Below are 18211 nucleotides of genomic sequence, written 5' to 3'. Positions count from 1 at the left end.
TTTTCTGTCATCAGCATTCTGCAAATCAACCAATTAGTAGGCAAACAATCCTATGATAATTTGCTAGACTCTCAAAACAGGATATTATCTCTCTGACCTGTGAAAAGATAATCCCTTGTGTTGGAGAATTATCTTCTCACCTTATTGCCAAACAATTAATTTAGTTTTCTGCAGCTGATTAAGTGTAATAGTCTAGGCAGGAAACAGCGTTATTGTACCTTGCCAAAGATCTGTCAGATGAGCGCACATGAATATACCAGAATGGCTCAAAGAAGAAAAAGCATGGCAAAACATTTTCTAACTCTTACTTCTGTGTCCATATAGTAAATATGTTCTGCTAAGAATCTGAAGTGAAGAAGCATTCACTGATCTAGTAATGTTTACTACCTTTTAAACCAGTGGCGTAGCGTGGCTTGTCAGCACCCGGGGCAAGGCAAGTAATTTGCGCCCCCTAACCCGTGGATTTGCGCCCCCTAACCCTAACCCCCGGCCCCCCCTGCACCCCCCACGCTACACCACTGTTTCCTGGCAGTTTTATTCTCTTGGCAAACCGCTTTTGTAGCTGTCAAGCGGTTTATAAATTTTAGGATTTTTTTTTTAAAAGGGCATTTTCAGAAAAAGCTGCTCGTGGCTCTCAGCTGTTCCCTCTCAGCTGCTCGCTCCTAGTTTGTGGGAGGGTGGATTTAAGGCGTGACGGGGGGGGGTGCGTGCGAAGAAGGGCAACCTCTCCCCACTCCGCCGCTTTGCTCCACCCTGGCAGGCAGGCTGGCAGGCTGGCTACACGCGACGCGCTCGGAGAGGGCCTCCGGATCGTCCCCCGGGCTGGGCAAGGGCTCGTTCTCACGCAGCGGCTGTTGCGCAGCCTCGCCGCCGCCGCCGCCCTTGCTCCTTCGCGTGCGGGGAAAGGCCGCCGTCAGCCCTGGGAGCGCCTCCCTCCGCGCCTTCACACGCAGCTGTGCCAGCCCAGCAGGCGGCTCCCATCCTCCCCGAGCCCCGGCCGGGCTAGCGGGGGTTGTGAGCCACCTGCAGGGAGCCGGGGGTCCTAGCAGGCTCCCTCGGAAGGTGGAGCGGGGCCCTCCTTCGCTGGAGGTTGGATGGCCAGCTGCGAGGAATTCTTAGCAGGCTCGCTCCACCTCCTCCTCCTCCCGACTTTGCTGCTGCTGCTGCTGCTCGGCTTTTTTCCTCTACCGACGGCACGCTGTGCCTTGGAGAGGTTCCCGCTTCCTTGAGGGGGGCCGGCCAAACGCGCCCCCCAAAATGTTGCGCCCGGTGCGGCTGGCACCCCTGGCACCCCCCACGCTACGCCACTGTTTTAAACACAGACAGAAATAAGTTATTTACTGTCCTAGTAGGAATAAACTGAAAGAGACAACTGTTAATTTATTGTAAAAATTATGTGAAGTGTTTCTGATGAATAGGAAGGAATAGCTTCTTTGTGTATTATATTGATCAAAAGTGGCCTGTAATTAATATTATCAACATTCAGACCCTAACATGGAAGTGACTGGTTTTTACTAGATCAGCATTTCACATAAGTACCCTGATCCAGGAAGAATGTATTCCAGTAAAAAAACAAAAACCAACAACCCAACAACCTATGGGCCTGTTGTTATGCCGAGTCACTAACAGCAACAATCATTTGTTTCAGTGGAATGAGGCAGGAAAGGGGAAGAAGTTTTCCAGGGTCAGCCTCCCACTCCTCTAAAAGGTGCTTCCATCACCTGTAAAGCAGACAGAAGAATACAGTCTCATCTTCAAAATGCAAAAATAAAAAATGGTGTTGTGGTTATTCCAAGGAGAAGAGAAAAAAAAAAGGGAAATCTGTAGTCATCCAGATGTTGTTTGGCTACAACTCCCATAATCTCTGACCACTGGCCATGCTGGCTAGAGCTGAAAGGAGCAGGAGGTCTAATAACAGTTGTATAGGTTCCTCTGGAATACTGTAACATAACTATTCATCTAGAACAGAAAGTGAGCATAACAGGTTTTTTAAACTGTGTGTTTTTAAGAAAGATTCCACACTGAAAATACAAATTTCAGTGCCCTAAAAATATTATGATACTGTAATTGTGTCTGAATTTTTCACACATTCTGTTTTTGAGCACTTCATTAAAACCCACAAAAATACTAAAAACCTAGCGAAATAGATCAAGCTATGGAAACAATGCTATCTACAATTCCTTGTGGTCAACCACACCAGTGTGTTTCTTCAGCTCATGGGAACTATGATAAAGATGGATGTTTTCATGAAATGATTATGACAGCATAGGAGACCTTGAAGATATCTCTTTAAACAAAGCTTTTTTCACCTGGGAAGCAATGAAAAAAATATTACTGCAAAGTTTAAACATTCCTGCCTTTTCCAAAGAAATGATCAAATAATCTGCCTTCTTGTGTTACAAAAAGCAGTTTTGTTTACTTTTGTCCTTGTAAGCATGTTTTGGTCAATATAATTGGTCACAAGCCTTTTAAAAGGCTTACTTTAGGTGTAAAAATATCCAGAGACATTTCTTTTAACTTAAGTATTGTTGTTGTTTTTAGGGGATGGGGGGAAACTCATTTTCTCAATTTTTTAGCAGTACATAAAATCTTTTACATAATGCAGCCAGGATCCAAATAATTGCATAACTAATGCTGCAAGAACAGAGGAATTTTGGACTTATGTTTCCTGAACAGCAGTCTTCATGGTGTATGGCAAACCAATTTGAAACTGACAGGAAATCTCAAGAAGAGTTTAAGATGTGGCATAGAGATTCTAAATGGGTCATGGAGAAATAAAACAATTGACACATACTTCAGGTAAATGATTTGCGTCCTGGCTTCCATTTTACAGGACCTGCCAGTATTTTGTGGAGAGATTCAACTGCATACTGGAAATTTAGGTTTGTACAATTAAAGTAGATTAAAGCACTCTGTCAACCCTGTACTTTTTGAAGTTAGGAAACCAATAGGGAAATGCACTGAAAAGTATGGGATGAACAAATGACTAATGGAAAGACATATAAGAACTGTGTAAGCAAATCAGGATCAATACTTATTGTCATATAACCTCTGCACAAGTGCTCAATAAATACTGGATGCTGTCTATCCTCAGCGTAGGTTTTGTGTGAGCAAATCAGGATGGATGCTCAGTAAACAGGCTGTTTGGAAGACTCCCACGTCAGTCAAATAATAGCAAAAAGAAATGCAATGTTCACACGCTCAAGATATTTAAAACTTCATGAAATCAAATAGATAACACATTGAACTCTCCACAGACTGGAAGCCAGTGTGCTGCAATGGTTAGACCTGGGAGACCAGGTTTCAAATCCCTACTCAGTCATGAGGCTCAATGAATGACCTCAGGCCAGTTACTCATTCTCAAGCTACCTTAAAATGGGGAGGGCAGGAACTGCTGGACCAAATGACAGGCAGAAGTTCAACAGGAACTGTGTATGTCACCCTAAACTCCTTGGAGGAAAGGTGGAATAAAAATGTAACAAATAATCACCATCCCAAGCACATTTTGTTACAAAGACCTAGACTACTTTCTAGGAAAGATAGCAGCATGGAAAGCAGAGGCTAGATAGTAAGGAGGTAGAATGATTGTCATCTTGATTCCTCATACACCCAAGAGCATCATGCCATTATGCGCTTTATTATCTTTTACAAATTCCCATATGCTTGAACCATAAAACAAAAGATTATATTGCAATAACCCATCGTAAACATAGCGAATTTGTTCTAGTGCCCCCTTTTCAGAAATATATTATTTCTTCCAGTTCAAGAGGGTGGTATAAACAAGAAATGTTATGATTAATCTTATGGGCTCTTATGCTGTCAAATAAATACTTAAGAAGATGGAGCACATGGCAATGCAAGATCATGACCGCTATGACCACTGCTCAAGCATTACCAGCTCTTCCAGGACATTAATAACGGTACAGGAGCAGGGACTGGCACTCTCATCCTAGAAATAGTTACCCATTGCCAGAAGTAATGCAGCAAACAAAATTGGAAGAGGAAGCATAGGAGTAGATGGAGGGCTTGCCTAGAGGAACCTCATAAGAGAAGACCTTTTGAGCACTATCAGTGAAGCCATACGTATATAACAATAAGATTGCAACTGGAAGACGGCAACGCATACAAATCCTTTCTTTACTTGGCTACTACTGGATAGCACACTAGCTTTATTGAACTGAGACTGTGCATACTGCATCCAATGTGCTCTTCATCTAGAGCATTCCCACCACTGGTTTAGGAAACAGTGCACACACAACAATAGCCACAATCCATATCTATCATTTCTTATGAAATGCTGCACTGCAATGCATTCCCGCCCCCCGCAACTTCAACCTGAATTGAGAAAAAGAGCAAACCGGGTACAGGTTAACCCTATAACACTTCAGTTGCTAATGTGTCATAGAGTTGGAAGAGATCCCAAGGGCCATTTAGTCCAACCCCATGCAATGCAGGAATCTCAGCTAAAGCACCCAAGACACATGGCTTAAAAACCTCCAAGGATGAAGAGTCCACAACTCTCCACTTTGTTCTACTGTCGAATAGCTCTTACTATCAGACAGTTCTTCTGCCTGTGTATATACCCTCCTTCCCATGGTGAGGCTATACCTCGTTTCCATTCCGTTTGGGCTGGATTTTATGCTACTGCCTTTCAGTTAGGGCTTGCTGACTCTCTCACAAAGAATAGAACGTGTACTTCGTGAGATTGTAGGGATTACCCTTGGGTTGATTGGCTTTATTCAACTTCTGTGCCAGTACCTCCATAAAAGCTTCCATCTATGACAATTATTTTCCTCTATATAAATATCTGCTTGCAGAATTGCATCAGTGCTTATACGTGGAATAGTTTTCTTTTTGAACTTGAAAGCATAGTTATTCCCCTTCACCCCTGTGAAGGCATAGGTTTTGAACTTCTAAATGGACAGGTGTATTTTCCTTCTTATATATATATGAAAGAAATCAAGGAGTCTATTAAAGCAATTTATGGGCACTAGCCTGCCTGGACTTGCTTTCATCATAGAAACTGCTTTTTGTTTGAAATAGGAAACCTGATAAAAATAGGAAGTTAATTCCTTTCCCCCGTTCATGGGTGAAGTAAACAGTAGCTTAGTGGTATGAAAATATTTCAGCCCTTTTAAACATACACAAATATCTCTCAGGTGCTTATTTATGACCTGTACTTGTGATATTTAGAAACTAGCCCTAGTAATGCTTTTAACTCCTTTGTATTAAAAATTCTATTAAATAGTATACATAAACAAATTAAAAATTTATAAAAACAAAGAACAACTCGTACATACACAGTAGAAAACTACCCTAATGTCATATATTTTGGCATCACACTAGTATTATTGTTGGTACAGTCCAATCTAAGCATTTTAGTTCAGTAAGTCTCTGGCATATTTACTACTGTTGTAGTAAGCTCAGGCAGTAATTGCTATTCTCCAGTACAGGGGATCTTGCCTATATTTTATTTGCTTTAAGTACACTCTAATTTGAGTTCACAGTATTTGTCTTAGGGCTTTTAAGTCTCTTAGTAATAGGTTTTCAAATGTTTTGTCCACAACAAAAATGGGAAAGAAATGTGCCTTATGACAAGCAAATCCTAAATTCCAACACAGACCAACAAAATACAAAACCATGGTAGGTTAAACTAAATCTTGTTTCCTTTAATAATGTCTGAACCAAAGCCCACTGACAAAACATGGTTTGTTTAAGTTCAGCAAACCAGTGTCTGAAACCAAAATTTGAAGCTTGTTTGCAAACCAGAATTTACATCTGAGTCACTGTGAATCCATCTGAATTCAGTGCTGAGAATATGGGAAACAAAAACAACTCTAAATCATGGTTTGCCTGCTTCATGTCTACTGTTTGCATAACATGGTTTCATGTTAAATCTGAACCCAGTGAAATGAACACAACATACTGAGAGCATTACTAAGAATTAAAATGACAATATATATAAAAAAATTGATTTTCACCTGTGGAGATACAAACAATTTTGCATCATGTCCAGTAGACTGTAAGTCTGCAGGAATGAATTTTACTTCTTTTATTTTTAAAACATCTTTTTGTTTTAGTTCTGAATACATTACTATGAGTACTACTACAACGGGTACTAATAATGATAATAAATAGACCACACCACTGAACCCTGTTAAAATGCAAGAACACACTTGATTTAAAACAAGTGAATTGTTCTGTTCAAAAACTGTTCAAAGTATTTATTACTAAACTGGAAAATAAACATTAGCTTTCTAAGAAAGGGTCATATGTCATTCATCCTAATTTCAGACATGCTTAATTATGCGCGTAAAATATACTTTTGTAAAATACCTTTGTAAAATATACATTAGAGGGTATTTAATCAAGTCCTTCAAGCACTTAATTCCAGCTACTTTCATGATGATAGATAGTTGCAAAGCAATATATTTAAAAAGCAAAAAACAAAACAAAACCAAAAACCCAAGACAGGATTGTTTTAATTTGTTTACACTATGTGGTCTGGAATTATAGCTGGAGCCAAGCTTCAGAGATAGCTCCCAGCAAAATATAAGCTAAAAATGCACTTTGCTATCTTTAAAGCATGCCCTGATCCCAATCAAGGTACACAGAAGTAAATTTCATTGCCATCGGCAAGACTTATTAAACATGCTAAGGGCTGAAGAGGTCCTATTAGAAACAGCTTGTGTTTGCTCTGTAACAAATGGCTTAAGTGTTACAGTTTCAGGTACTGTTCCCCAACATGGCATCCCATAGATGTTTTGAACTGCAGCTCCCATCATCCCTGACCATTGGGCTATGCTGTCTGGGACTGGTGAAAGCGGTAGTCCAAAACATCTGGAAAGCACCAGGCTGGGGAAGACTGCTTTAAGGCAATACTTAGGAAGAAGCTCTGCTGGATCCCATGTGATTCACATCTGAGTAAACATATACAGAATTAGACTGTATATGTGTGATAGCTGTGTGGTAGCTTTATCTGTCTTTAGTCGCCAGGCAAAGACTTTTCTTTCTGCCCTTTCCTTTTGGCCATTAACTTGAAGGGTGGCATTGCAGCCTCTTTTTCTGGAATGGAATGCGTAAATCCTGCCCTTTATCTAGTTATTGTTATTAAATGTTCTAAATTGGTTTTATTGTAAGTCACTTTGGATCACTCTGTGAAAAGAGCAACTATATATATATATATATATATATATATATATATATAGTTCTGGCACCTCTCAGGTGGGCGCCATTGCCATTATAAGAGAATATCTTCTGTTTAAAAATATATATGGCTGAAATTTTACTACTCTCGTATATACTGGAATAAACAGTAGATTCAGTTTTTAGAGTAACTTAGGGCTTTCACCTAATGCTGTGCCTGACTGCCTTTTCTAGCATTTTTCTATAGTTCTACAGCACTTGGAGTCTGTATACGTAACCAGCCACTCCAACATCATCTTATGAAAGCAGGAGTCTGAACTAGGCTAAAAGATAACTTGCAAACATGCAACAAGGAGTGAGTGTTGCTTAATAACACAAGGTCAGTCTGGAGAATTTTGTGATTAAATAAATTAGTTCCTGGTTTATCACAGGGCAGTCTTAGGGTGTTCTGCTGTTCCTGCAATACAGTTGACGACATACAGATTAGTGCCTCCGCATATCACTTTAATTATTTTTTTAGTGGTCAGAATAGTTAAGGGATGAAATCATTATACTGATATATACATTTTCGTACATATTCTTTGGTTGGAGAACCAGAAGTGCAAATGTCAAAGGGCAGCTGCATTGTGGTTTGCATACTGCATCAGGAACTGTGGATTCAGAACCAAAATTCTACCCCATCCCTACATGGAGAGGAAAGTGGGATCACCCAGGAAACAAGTTCAGTATGATATGTGGAAATGGTATCTGAATATCCCTTTGAGCTGGTACTGACGACTGCTGTTAGTGCCTTGAAATTCATGGCAACACCACTCATACCCTTTACTCAAAAGTAGAACAACTAAACTCCTATGATCAAAGGAGACAAATATATATCACATAATGAATCATAGAATCACAGAATTTAGAGTTGGAAGTTCATACTCTGATAAGTTTATACTGTGTATGAACTTGTAATAAAAGCCTGATGGCTGCTTGTTTTTCTCAGAGAGAAGAAGCCGCCAGGAAGGAAATTTGCAATGGAGAAGCAGTGGACTGGGAAGTGGTTTCCACTCCTTCTCTGCACTAATAGCTCCTTTTCCTAGGGAAAAGCAGCATCAAACTTTCATTGCATGAAACATGGACACCCATTCTAAGCTGCAAAGCATGTGCCTCACAGCTATGCATATATTGAAGCCAGGATCGGCTGACCCATGAGGCAAGATCTTCACTCATCCCTGGTGGGGAGGGAAATGCCATTTTGTGGTTCTCCTCAAGTGCCAAAATATTTTGAGCCGGCTCTGTTTGTAGAATCATTGTCGAGTTGATTATAATGCTGTTAATTGGCTGGAGGAATCCCACAGTAGTGTGCAATCAGAGAAATGAATGAGCATTTGTTTTGGGAGACAGACTCTGCCTGGTTTCTTCTACACTGTTCTTCACCAAAGCTTTTCCACAGTTGTTTTGAACCTTACGTCAAACTTAACCTTTTCCACATTGTCTGCTTGCAGTTGCTGCCCTCTTTCACCATCAGTGCTAGATGTGCCAGATGAAACCCACTGGGGGGTGGGGGAACTGTCCCAAAGTGCCATCCTATACAACAGATCAAGCCAACCATGATTCCAATGGCCAATGGGTGACCTTCTCCTCAATGCACAGGGTGGAGTGAGGGGAGGAAGTTCAGGTACTTACCCTGAATCTGGCTCTGAGGCTGAGGGTTAAAAGCAGTGGTGTGGTTCAAGGAAGCTCTTGGGTTGGGAGTGGGGGCTGGGTGGTGTGGGCTGACCCTTATGGCTGTGCGACGCAACTGCTCCAATTCGCTCAGACGCTCTGAAAAGGACAAACTCCCAGGCTTTGTCTGCTCGTCTAGTTTCTGACGGTGTCCTATTGCGGGGAAGGGGAAAGAAGATGAGAAAAATATCTGACTGACACATAGCAGAATCTGTTGCTGTGTATGCACCCTATTACTATGGTCAGAAAGTCAACAGGATCTATATTGCAGGGTAGTCTAGCCAACGTCGAGGCCTTCAGATATTGTTGGATTCAAACTCCTATTGGCCCCAGGCAATATGGCCAATGGTCAGGGATGCTGGGAGTTGTAGTCCCACAACATCTAGAGGGCACAACATCAGCTACCCCTGTAATATTTACTACAAACATGAAGGGCTCAACCCAACTAAAACCCCATTGATTTCAATAGGATCTGAATATTTACGTGGATTGGAACTGAGATCTTCAACACACACCACAGTGTTGTTTATGTACACACAACTGCAGTTTGCTCATGTTCTACATAATTATTACACTGTCAGGGAATGCAGACTCAGAGAGCATGGGAAGATGCCATATGCCTGGTCAGATAACTCATCCAACTAGTCAATGCAGTCTTAGTCATCACGTGCTGCCTGATATTTTTTTAAACCAGAGATGGCAAGGACTGAAACTGAGACCTTCTCTCTGCAGAGCAATGACTGAAGACTAATGAGGAAAGGCATCCTGTCTTGTCTTCCTGAGCTCAGAAAGATTACAGTACAGTTCAGCCCTCTGTTAACTTCCTTCATGGATCCTGAGGAACATCAGAGGGGCCAGGGGCTGCCTCTTGGCAGAAGCTGCTCTATGCCATGGGAAAATGTGCTTGTGGGATATTCAACTTGGAAATATGTACTTATTGCACGCAGGTGGCGCTGTGGGTTAAACCACAGAGCCTAGGGCTTGCCGATCAGAAGGTCGGCAGTTTGAATCCCCACGACGGGGTGAGCTCCCGTTGTTCGGTCCCTGCTCCTGCCCACCTAGTAGTTCGAAAGCACGAAGTGCAAGTAGATAAATAGGTACCGCTCTGGCGGGAAGGTAAACGGCGTTCCCGTGCGCTGTTCTGGTTTGCCAGAAGCGGCTTAGTTATGCTGGCCACATGACCCGGAAGCTGTACGCCGGCTCCCTCGGCCAATAAAGCTAGATGAGCACCACAACCCCAGAGTCGTCCGCAACTGGACATAATGGTCAGGGGTCCCTTTACCTTTACTTATTGCAATGTAAAAAACATATTTGTTGAACAACATTTCCACTTTCCTTATTGGTGAGTGATTCATCTCTGTACCAGTGCAGTCAGACAATATCCTAGCAACACTCAGGAAAAGGAGCTGGTGCTGGAATGATGCACGCACACCGTCACACTTGGGATGAGGTGAACATATCAGCTGACATCAAGAGACTCACAATAGGTAGGACATTAGCAAATCTTATACCCATATATGGAATTCTTTCCCCCTTGCTCTATTTCTTTCAACCAATTCCTTTTTATTTTGTCTGAAAAGAGTGAAAACTGCTGCATCTCTGATCCTGCTAACCCTTAAAATTTTTTCCACTCCACTCCTTTCCCTAAACTGCAATGAGTAAGTCTTCCTTTTGAAGGAATTCTTCTTCTTTAGGAGATAGCCCCTGCAGTTTTAGTGATGGAAACTCTTACAGAAAGGAACCTCTCCAAAGACTTCCCACAGACTGGTGTGTGTGCTGTGGGCAACAAAATCCACAACAAAAGCCTCTTGCATCTCATTCTTTTGTTCCTTGGGGTATTAAATAAAATCTGACATTGCCATTTATTTTCACCTGAGGTGGGTCATCAAATGAATATCTAGCCCTGCCTGAAAAAGTCAAACGTGTCTCCTGCTCTACAGAACACTATTCCACACAGCCCTGAAAGCATTTTCATGAGGACACTGGACTTTTTTTTTTTAAGGAGAGTTCTAAGAGGAAAACACACACTTAAAAGTAGTGCCTAGTAGCTAAAATTAAATTTTATAACGTGTGCTGATGTTCCAAATCTGAGCAACTCGTCTCTTCTTCCTCCTGCCAGATCCTTTGGCACAGCTCACTGTGTCTCGGATTCCACACTGAGTTATAAATTATCACAGGAATGGAAAGGGGAGGGGAGCATAGGACTTGAGAAGTGATTGTATCTTTTACACCCACTCCACTCCACTTCCCTCCTGCTCTTGTTAAAAAGATAAAAAGAAAAATACTTTTATCTAATACTTTTTTATAGTTCAAATGCAAAAGCCTTTCTTTCATTTGTCAGTAATGCAAATTCAAACTTGGATTCACGACACTCAGCTCAAATGCAAACACTTGGAGTTGTGCAAGCTGTGTACATATGTAAAATGTCATCGACGTGGTGATTATTTTCAGCCTCGTGGCTTGAACGCCTTGAGGTCAGAATCTTGATTCCAGAGTAACGCCTGGCAGATCTAACAATACATATAAGATACAGTTGTCATTAGAAGTTCAGTTCAGAACTATTTATGCATCCAATTTAACACGTCTGCGAGATGCCTTCCTTTCATATTTTCATCAGTTGTTATTCTGTGTGGTTTTCAACATGACTTTGAGGAGTGTTATTTTTCTGGCAAGATGTTTAATAATAATAAAAAATCTACTGAAATCTATTAGAATAATACATGTAATTAATTAAATGGTCAGTAGAGGTGATTGTTGTCTTTTTACAGCACCGATTGTTGCCAATTCTCTTCATGTTAGATTAGAACCACTTCTTGCTACAGAAAAGCACTTGTGTGTGAATGTTGTGATCAATGAAGAGTCTAGGTCCTCTACACAGGATCACTCATGCTGGTTCTTTTGGGTTTTTTGCACATGAACAAGAGATTGGCTGCAGGTTATTAGCCTGCAAATGAAATAAAGAAATAAATCCACATGGTCATCCTCACATGTGACATCTGCACATCATTTTCATCACACATCATATTTCTGCATAGGATGCTGTATACACATGATGCAGTCCAGTAGATCCTAATTTTCCTGCAGTTACCAGTGCTTCCAAGAGTTAAAGCAGTTCCCTTTTTGATAGCAATTAAGGGGTAACATCTAACTTAGTGAGTGAAAAAAACACACCCATTCATTCATATGGATTTGCAAAATTATAACGAATGAAGTGGCTGTATGTATGTGAATAGTTAACACCTACAAAATGAAAGATATTAGCAACTACATTCCAAGTATTACTTAAGAGCCCAAACTTAGGAGCCCCAGTTTCAAACCGTCACGAATCCATGAATATGGGGGCCTGGTTTTTGCCCAGTGACACATTTTCAGCCTGACCTACAGCAAAGGATTGTCACAAGCTTAAATTAGGGTTGGGCCAGATGACCTTTGTGGTCCCTTCTAACTCTACAGTTCTATGTTTCTACTGAATCTACGTACAGTACAGTGTTTTCCATGTATGAAGCAATGCATCATTTTAATTAATTCATCCTCACAAAAACAGAATGTGAAATTAAAACTGAAACAAGTAAAGTGTCAGTAGGTTAAGTAATATTTCTCATGTCATCCTATATTTTATCAACATGCAATGTAATCCTGTACATGTTTCCTCAGAAATAACCCATACTGTTTAATGGAACTTACTCCCAAGCAAGTGTGTAATGGATCACAGCCTAAACAAAATGTTTCACATTAATGAAAAAAGCCTTAGGGTGGATGGGGCTGGAAATATATTCCTTGGTATTCTTTTTAATCCAAATGCACTATAATCTAATTACTGCTGAGGAGGAGATGATGATGATGATCATGATAAGAATTTTTTAGAATTTTAGTACAAAATGTCATATCTTGCTTTTTATGCAAACCTATGCTTCCAAGATTATCAAATCAATATTTTCCACAGCTGCCTTTATTTTGCTGTCCCCAAGTCCATCAGGCAAATGAGCAGCATTTGGGAATTGCAGGCTTCTCCATTGAACAACAGGAGTCTTGACCCATGACAATGAACAGCATGCATAGATGAGGGAGAAATATTGCACCATCATCCTTACTCTCAGCTCCTTTACTCATTCAGCATCACTTCTGGAAAAGCCTCCACACAAACAAACTAGGTGTGCAGAACTTCCAGAGGGGTAGACATGTCAGTCTAGTCCAGCAAAAACAAGAGTCTTATTTATAACACGGAATTGGGAATCCTTAAAAAGGCAGGTTCTCTGATGAGGCACAGGATACCAGGTGTCATGTGGAATGCACATGCCAACCCCTAAAACTGATCACTGCTATCAGGGCCGGATTTAGGTCTGATGAGGCCCTACACTACTGAAGGTAATGGGGCCTTTTATATGTCCCACTGTCCTTTGTCAACAACAAATTGTCGCTGTTTTTTGTGTTGAATATATGCTAAATTATGGATCTAATAGATATCTAAAGACATTTGCACATAACAAAATATTTATTTTATCAAAATAATTGTTGAACTGAAATACAAGTAAAAAGTATATTAATACTGGAATACAATTAGGAAGAAGTATATTAATAGTGAAATAATTATTAAGCTCTATCTGTATGTAGGTTTTATTCTATTGGTTTTTTATCTTATTTTTTTGGAAATGTACATCCAGTTGTTTTTTCCCTTTAAATTTTTTGGGGGACCCAAGAGAGTGGGGCCTTAAGTTATAGCTTGTTTAGCTTATACATAAATCCGGCACTGATTGTTATGTTTGAAGGGTCCTGGAGGTGTACACCTAAGTTGTGGATACACACGTTTCTGTATACAGAAACGTGTAACTTTCTTGTTTAGTAATAGTGGCTTACTTCATAAGTTCTTGTTTGGAGATAAGCCTGCCCACTGAAGTACCATATTGGCCTGAATATAAGCCACACTTTCCCCACAAATTCCGACCGTGAAAAGTTAAAGTGCGGCTCAAATTTGTGACCTTACAAAAATTGGCTTTTACGGGACTTCTGGTGAGGAAAGATGGTGGGCAGTGCATAGCTCCTAGGACCACCAGCACAACACAATTTTAAGGGAGCGGCTTATATTAGGGTATTGTATTTTTTTTCTCCGCCCCCCCCCCCCAGTTTTAAAGATGAGGCTTATTTGCTGGTGCGGCTTATATTCGGGCCAATACGGTAAAAGTAATGTAAAACAGGCACATAGGAATTCTTTTTAAAATAACTTTTAAAGCGAAGACTAATGCCAGCCAGAATGTGAAGGGTTTAGGAAAAAACCTTTCCTTATTTACATGTTCTATCTTCCAGCACTCACCAAAAACAAGTTTGTTTGAGGACATGCAAAAGCAAAGTAAGTGTGGAAGAAGCAGTCTGTTAAGAAAACACTTAAATGAGGAGAGCCAGATGTCTCAAGGGAAGGGTGCTGCTTTCCTTGCTCCTAATATATTAAACTTGTGCTTCAGAGTTTGCAAAGGGGACCATTACTGCCATGGGGGGAAAAATTAATCTGGCAAAAAGCATTGAGAATTTCTCCCCTCAGCTCTGATTGACTGGTGATTCTGGGGTGCCTTTTCAATCGCCTTTGGTGTGAAGCATGCTTGCTAGCATCACTTGAGGGGTTATTTTTGTAATAAATGTATTCCTTTTACCAGAGCATTAGAAAAAGCGTGCCTCATAGGAGCCAACCCCTAGGGGCTGAAGTCTCTTTGCCCCCCCCCCCAATAAAATATCCGAGAGGCATTGCCATTCAAATAGTGCACAGCATCATGTGATCGATTATGCAGGGCGGGGCTTACCTAACTAGGTATATTTGGCATTTCTGGATCTCTCGTTCCACCTCTATCTACTGAGATAAATGGGGACTGTTTAAGTCTCCTGGGCAGAAACTGTATTCATTTTGTCATATTGTGCCTAGTGTTGCATTGACATTAGAGATACTTGAAGATATTGCTTGAACCCCATTTTTAAGCAAGCTGACCTGATTTACACTTCTCAGACTAATATGTGGAACAGAACACAGGAATCTTGCAGTTCTTGCACTTCTCTGAATTTTGAGACGGATTTTCAGCTTTAAAAATGTACCGAAATGCATACAAAATGTTTATTTTAAATTTAAAAGTGTTCAAAGATAATGTTAAGATACTGCATACAAAAATAATGTATATCTTGGTACATTTTTTGGGGGGGGGAACCCTGTAGATTAATGCAGAAACAGGATGAAATTGATTTATGAACACATGAAATTAAAAATCTGATTTGTCCACCCTAGTGGACACAAAGTAAATGTTAAACAGCAATAGTAGCAATAGAATATTGACAACATTCATGAGCAAGAATTCCACGCAAGAATTTAACTTGGCTTTAAGAAAGTTTTAAAATTTTTACAGCCCTTCTCAATCTATGTGTACAGCTAGCAGCATTCTGCCTGCAGAATGGCTTCTGTGTCTACTGCTTGATTTTCTTCACAAACTGCTGGCAAACAGCTGCCCCACCTATGGAAGTCTGTCTTTACACCCAAAACAGAATCTCTGGATCATGGCCACTGAAATCAGTCACTATAGTAAATTTGTAACGGGGTGTTCCCAGAAATATAATGAACCCATTTCATTTCCAAACTGTCTTTCGAGAGTTAAAAACAGGCACTAGTAACTAAAGCGACTCACTCTACCAATGAAAAGGCCCTCTATGCCATTGCTCATGCCCTGAGTCATCAAAACTTTGCTTAACAAATGGGGTGGTGGAAGGAAAAGTGGATTTTCCCTTGCTTGAATGTTTACTCTTACAACGTGAACCAAAATAACCCACTTGTGATAAAATGAGCAACTCCCCCTGTCTCTGAAATAAACATCTCTGCATGTCGAAACTGGAATGGCTTAGTATTTCCCCCCCTTTAATTTCCTTAACAGTCTCTCCATTGTACTAACTGTTTGTTACATACAAGTATTCTTGCAGTTCCCTGCACCCTCTCATGTCGTCCATGGTGCTGCATAGTCTTACGCATGCTATGCTGTTTGCTTCCTCCTTTTCCTCTGCAGCTTGCAAAGAGATATAGTAAGCTACTATATAGTGCTTTGCATGCAGAGTGTCTGAGAAGTTTCCAAACTGCACACAGGCAGATTATTCTTCCCCTTGTTTTCTTTGGCTTGATGCGAACAGCACAGAATGAGTCAAACAGTATTAACTTTCAACAGTGAAGTGGTGTGGTCAACCAAAACTGTCAGCGGCTCGATCGAAAAGATACAGCCAGCAGGTAACAAAAACCAGCCCAGAATGCCACATACATGTATGTGTAGTAGTAGCAGTAGTAGGTTCAAAAGCCATAACTTTTATATTTAGCTGGCATTACTAATTTTCATTTTGTCAATACATAAACATCTTACAATTTCTGACCCATCTGTCTTAGAGGCCTATGAGATTAGTCTTTTGGAAGATCCATGTCATACATCTGAAGAACACGCAATGCACATTCAAAGCACGTGACTCCCCCCCCAAAAAAAAAATTGAATTATGGAAACCGTGTCATGAACTGGCAGGATTACTGGAAGGAGGAAGAGGATCCAATCGAGGGGTGATTTGGGACTGGGAGACACCGGGGCAAACTGGGGATGGAGAACGAAGTACTCACACGGTGATGGAGGATAGTGAGGGGATGGCAGTCAGCGTACAGGAACCAGAGCAGCAGAAGCCATCACCAGAGCCAGAAGGGCCCCTGTCTCCATAAACATGGCAGGTTCTGAGTCATAGGGAGCAGCGGAAGGGGTGCTCTAGGAGGCAAGGACTCACAGCTCCCTAACTGGCCAAGTGGGGCTAGTTAGCTCTGGGAGGCGGTGTGTGACTCCTCAGTTGGAGTAGACTCAGAACAGGTGAGGGCCGCATACCTCGTCAAGCCCAGATGCTGTAATCAGCATGCATCGTATAAAAGGGAAGCAGAGCTGAGGGGCTGTGTCTGCTCAACTGCTCAGGTTGATGGACCTTGACTTGAATGCTCCTGGACAACCATGGGACTGTGCTTTGGCGCTGACTTTGGACTGGGTTTCCTGATTACTGTTGACCCTGGACTGCATTTTCTGGACTTTGCTGATGTGGATTGACCCTGGACCCTGTTTCCTGACTGTTGAGTTTTGGACTTGACATACTGACTTGCCACCAGGCAGGTCAGGGGCTCAGGGCACCCCACCTCACAGCGCTACAATCCCTGACATCCTTAACAAATTACAGTTCCTAGTATTCTTTGGGGGAAGACATGCACTTTAAATGTGTGGTGCAGATCTACCCCTTCCAAACTTATTTCAGAGTGCTGCTGCAGCTGCTCTATAAAGCCCCCAGTGGCCTGTCTACCTGCATTCCCATGTTCCACCATGAAGGCAAAAGAAAGAGAAATGCAAATTGAGAGGCAAAAACTAACAATAAGGTGGCGAAAATAGGTCCCCTCTGGTAGCAATCCAAGCTGTGTAATCTTACACCTTCTCTTCCCCACCCCCACCTGCTACAACCCTTACCCATTTGCTACCACAAAGTTTCTTTGTCTGCAGTTCCTGTATTTGAGCCAGGCTGTTTACTCACTGGCTGCCAGTGAGGGAAGCACTGAGGACAGAGAAACACTCTTTCCATTCTGCGGTGCTACAGCTACCTACTCAAAATGGGAGGAGCCATTTCGGGAAAGGGCTTATGAATCTTCTTAATGCCGAGCACACACTGGAGGGGACATTATTCAAGGAGTTCAGATCTCAGTGCACAGAGGCTGGCTGCTTTTTATTTTACCGAGTCCTGCCCTTTTGATAGGAAGGGTGTGTGTGTGTGTGTGTGTATCAGTATCAGTGGTTGAGAGAGGATCCCCTCTTCTCCTTGCCCAATGAACAGTGCTGTCAGTTCAGATCACTGTTGGTGGGGTTTTCACATAGTGGCACTTTGTACTAACACACACACACACACACACACACACACACACACACACACACACACACAGCCTGCAGAACTGATAATCAATTCAATGCACATACCACCACAACCTGCAGATGGCGGGTACATAGTTCTTTCCCCACACCTCTCTTGGGCACCCTCAGTAGGACACATCTCTGAGTAGAAATTTGGTCATGGCTTGATTTCCATAAGGAAAAAATTAATGGATCATAGGTTTATAATTGTAGTGTTTAAAACAGGCTTCCTCAAACTCAGCTCTCCAGATGTTTCGAGACTACAATTCCCATCATCCCTGACCAGCTAGGGATCATTGGAGTTGTAGGCCAAAAACATCTGGAGGGCCGATTTTGAGGAAGCCTGGTTTAAAACAATAAGAACATGAGAGTCCTCCTGGAGCAAACCAAAGGCTTATTCTAGTTCAACATTCTGTTCCCACAGTCAC

General features: G+C 41.5%; 2 protein-coding genes across 4 annotated transcripts in view; one reads left to right on the top strand and one right to left on the bottom strand.

Moving 5' to 3' along the window:
- The window catches only part of RUNX1 (RUNX family transcription factor 1), a 181277-nt gene that overhangs the window by 30402 nt on the left and 132664 nt on the right, over positions 1 to 18211 (bottom strand). For 2 of the 3 annotated variants that reach the window (XM_081198783.1, XM_081198784.1), the window contains one exon: positions 8818 to 9009. The exons of the other annotated variant lie outside the window; for it this stretch is intronic. In XM_081198783.1, coding sequence (XP_081054909.1) covers positions 8818 to 9009 — 192 coding nt within the window. The remainder of the gene's footprint in view (positions 1 to 8817; positions 9010 to 18211) is intronic. 3 annotated transcript variants of the gene reach the window in all.
- The window catches only part of KCNE2 (potassium voltage-gated channel subfamily E regulatory subunit 2), a 232155-nt gene that overhangs the window by 212120 nt on the left and 1824 nt on the right, over positions 1 to 18211 (top strand). The window lies entirely within an intron of this gene.

The sequence above is a fragment of the Podarcis bocagei genome (genome assembly GCF_964188305.1).
Source record: "Podarcis bocagei genome assembly, chromosome: 6".
Taxonomy (NCBI): Eukaryota; Metazoa; Chordata; class Lepidosauria; order Squamata; family Lacertidae; genus Podarcis; species Podarcis bocagei.
This window is presented reverse-complemented; position numbering and strand designations above follow the sequence as displayed.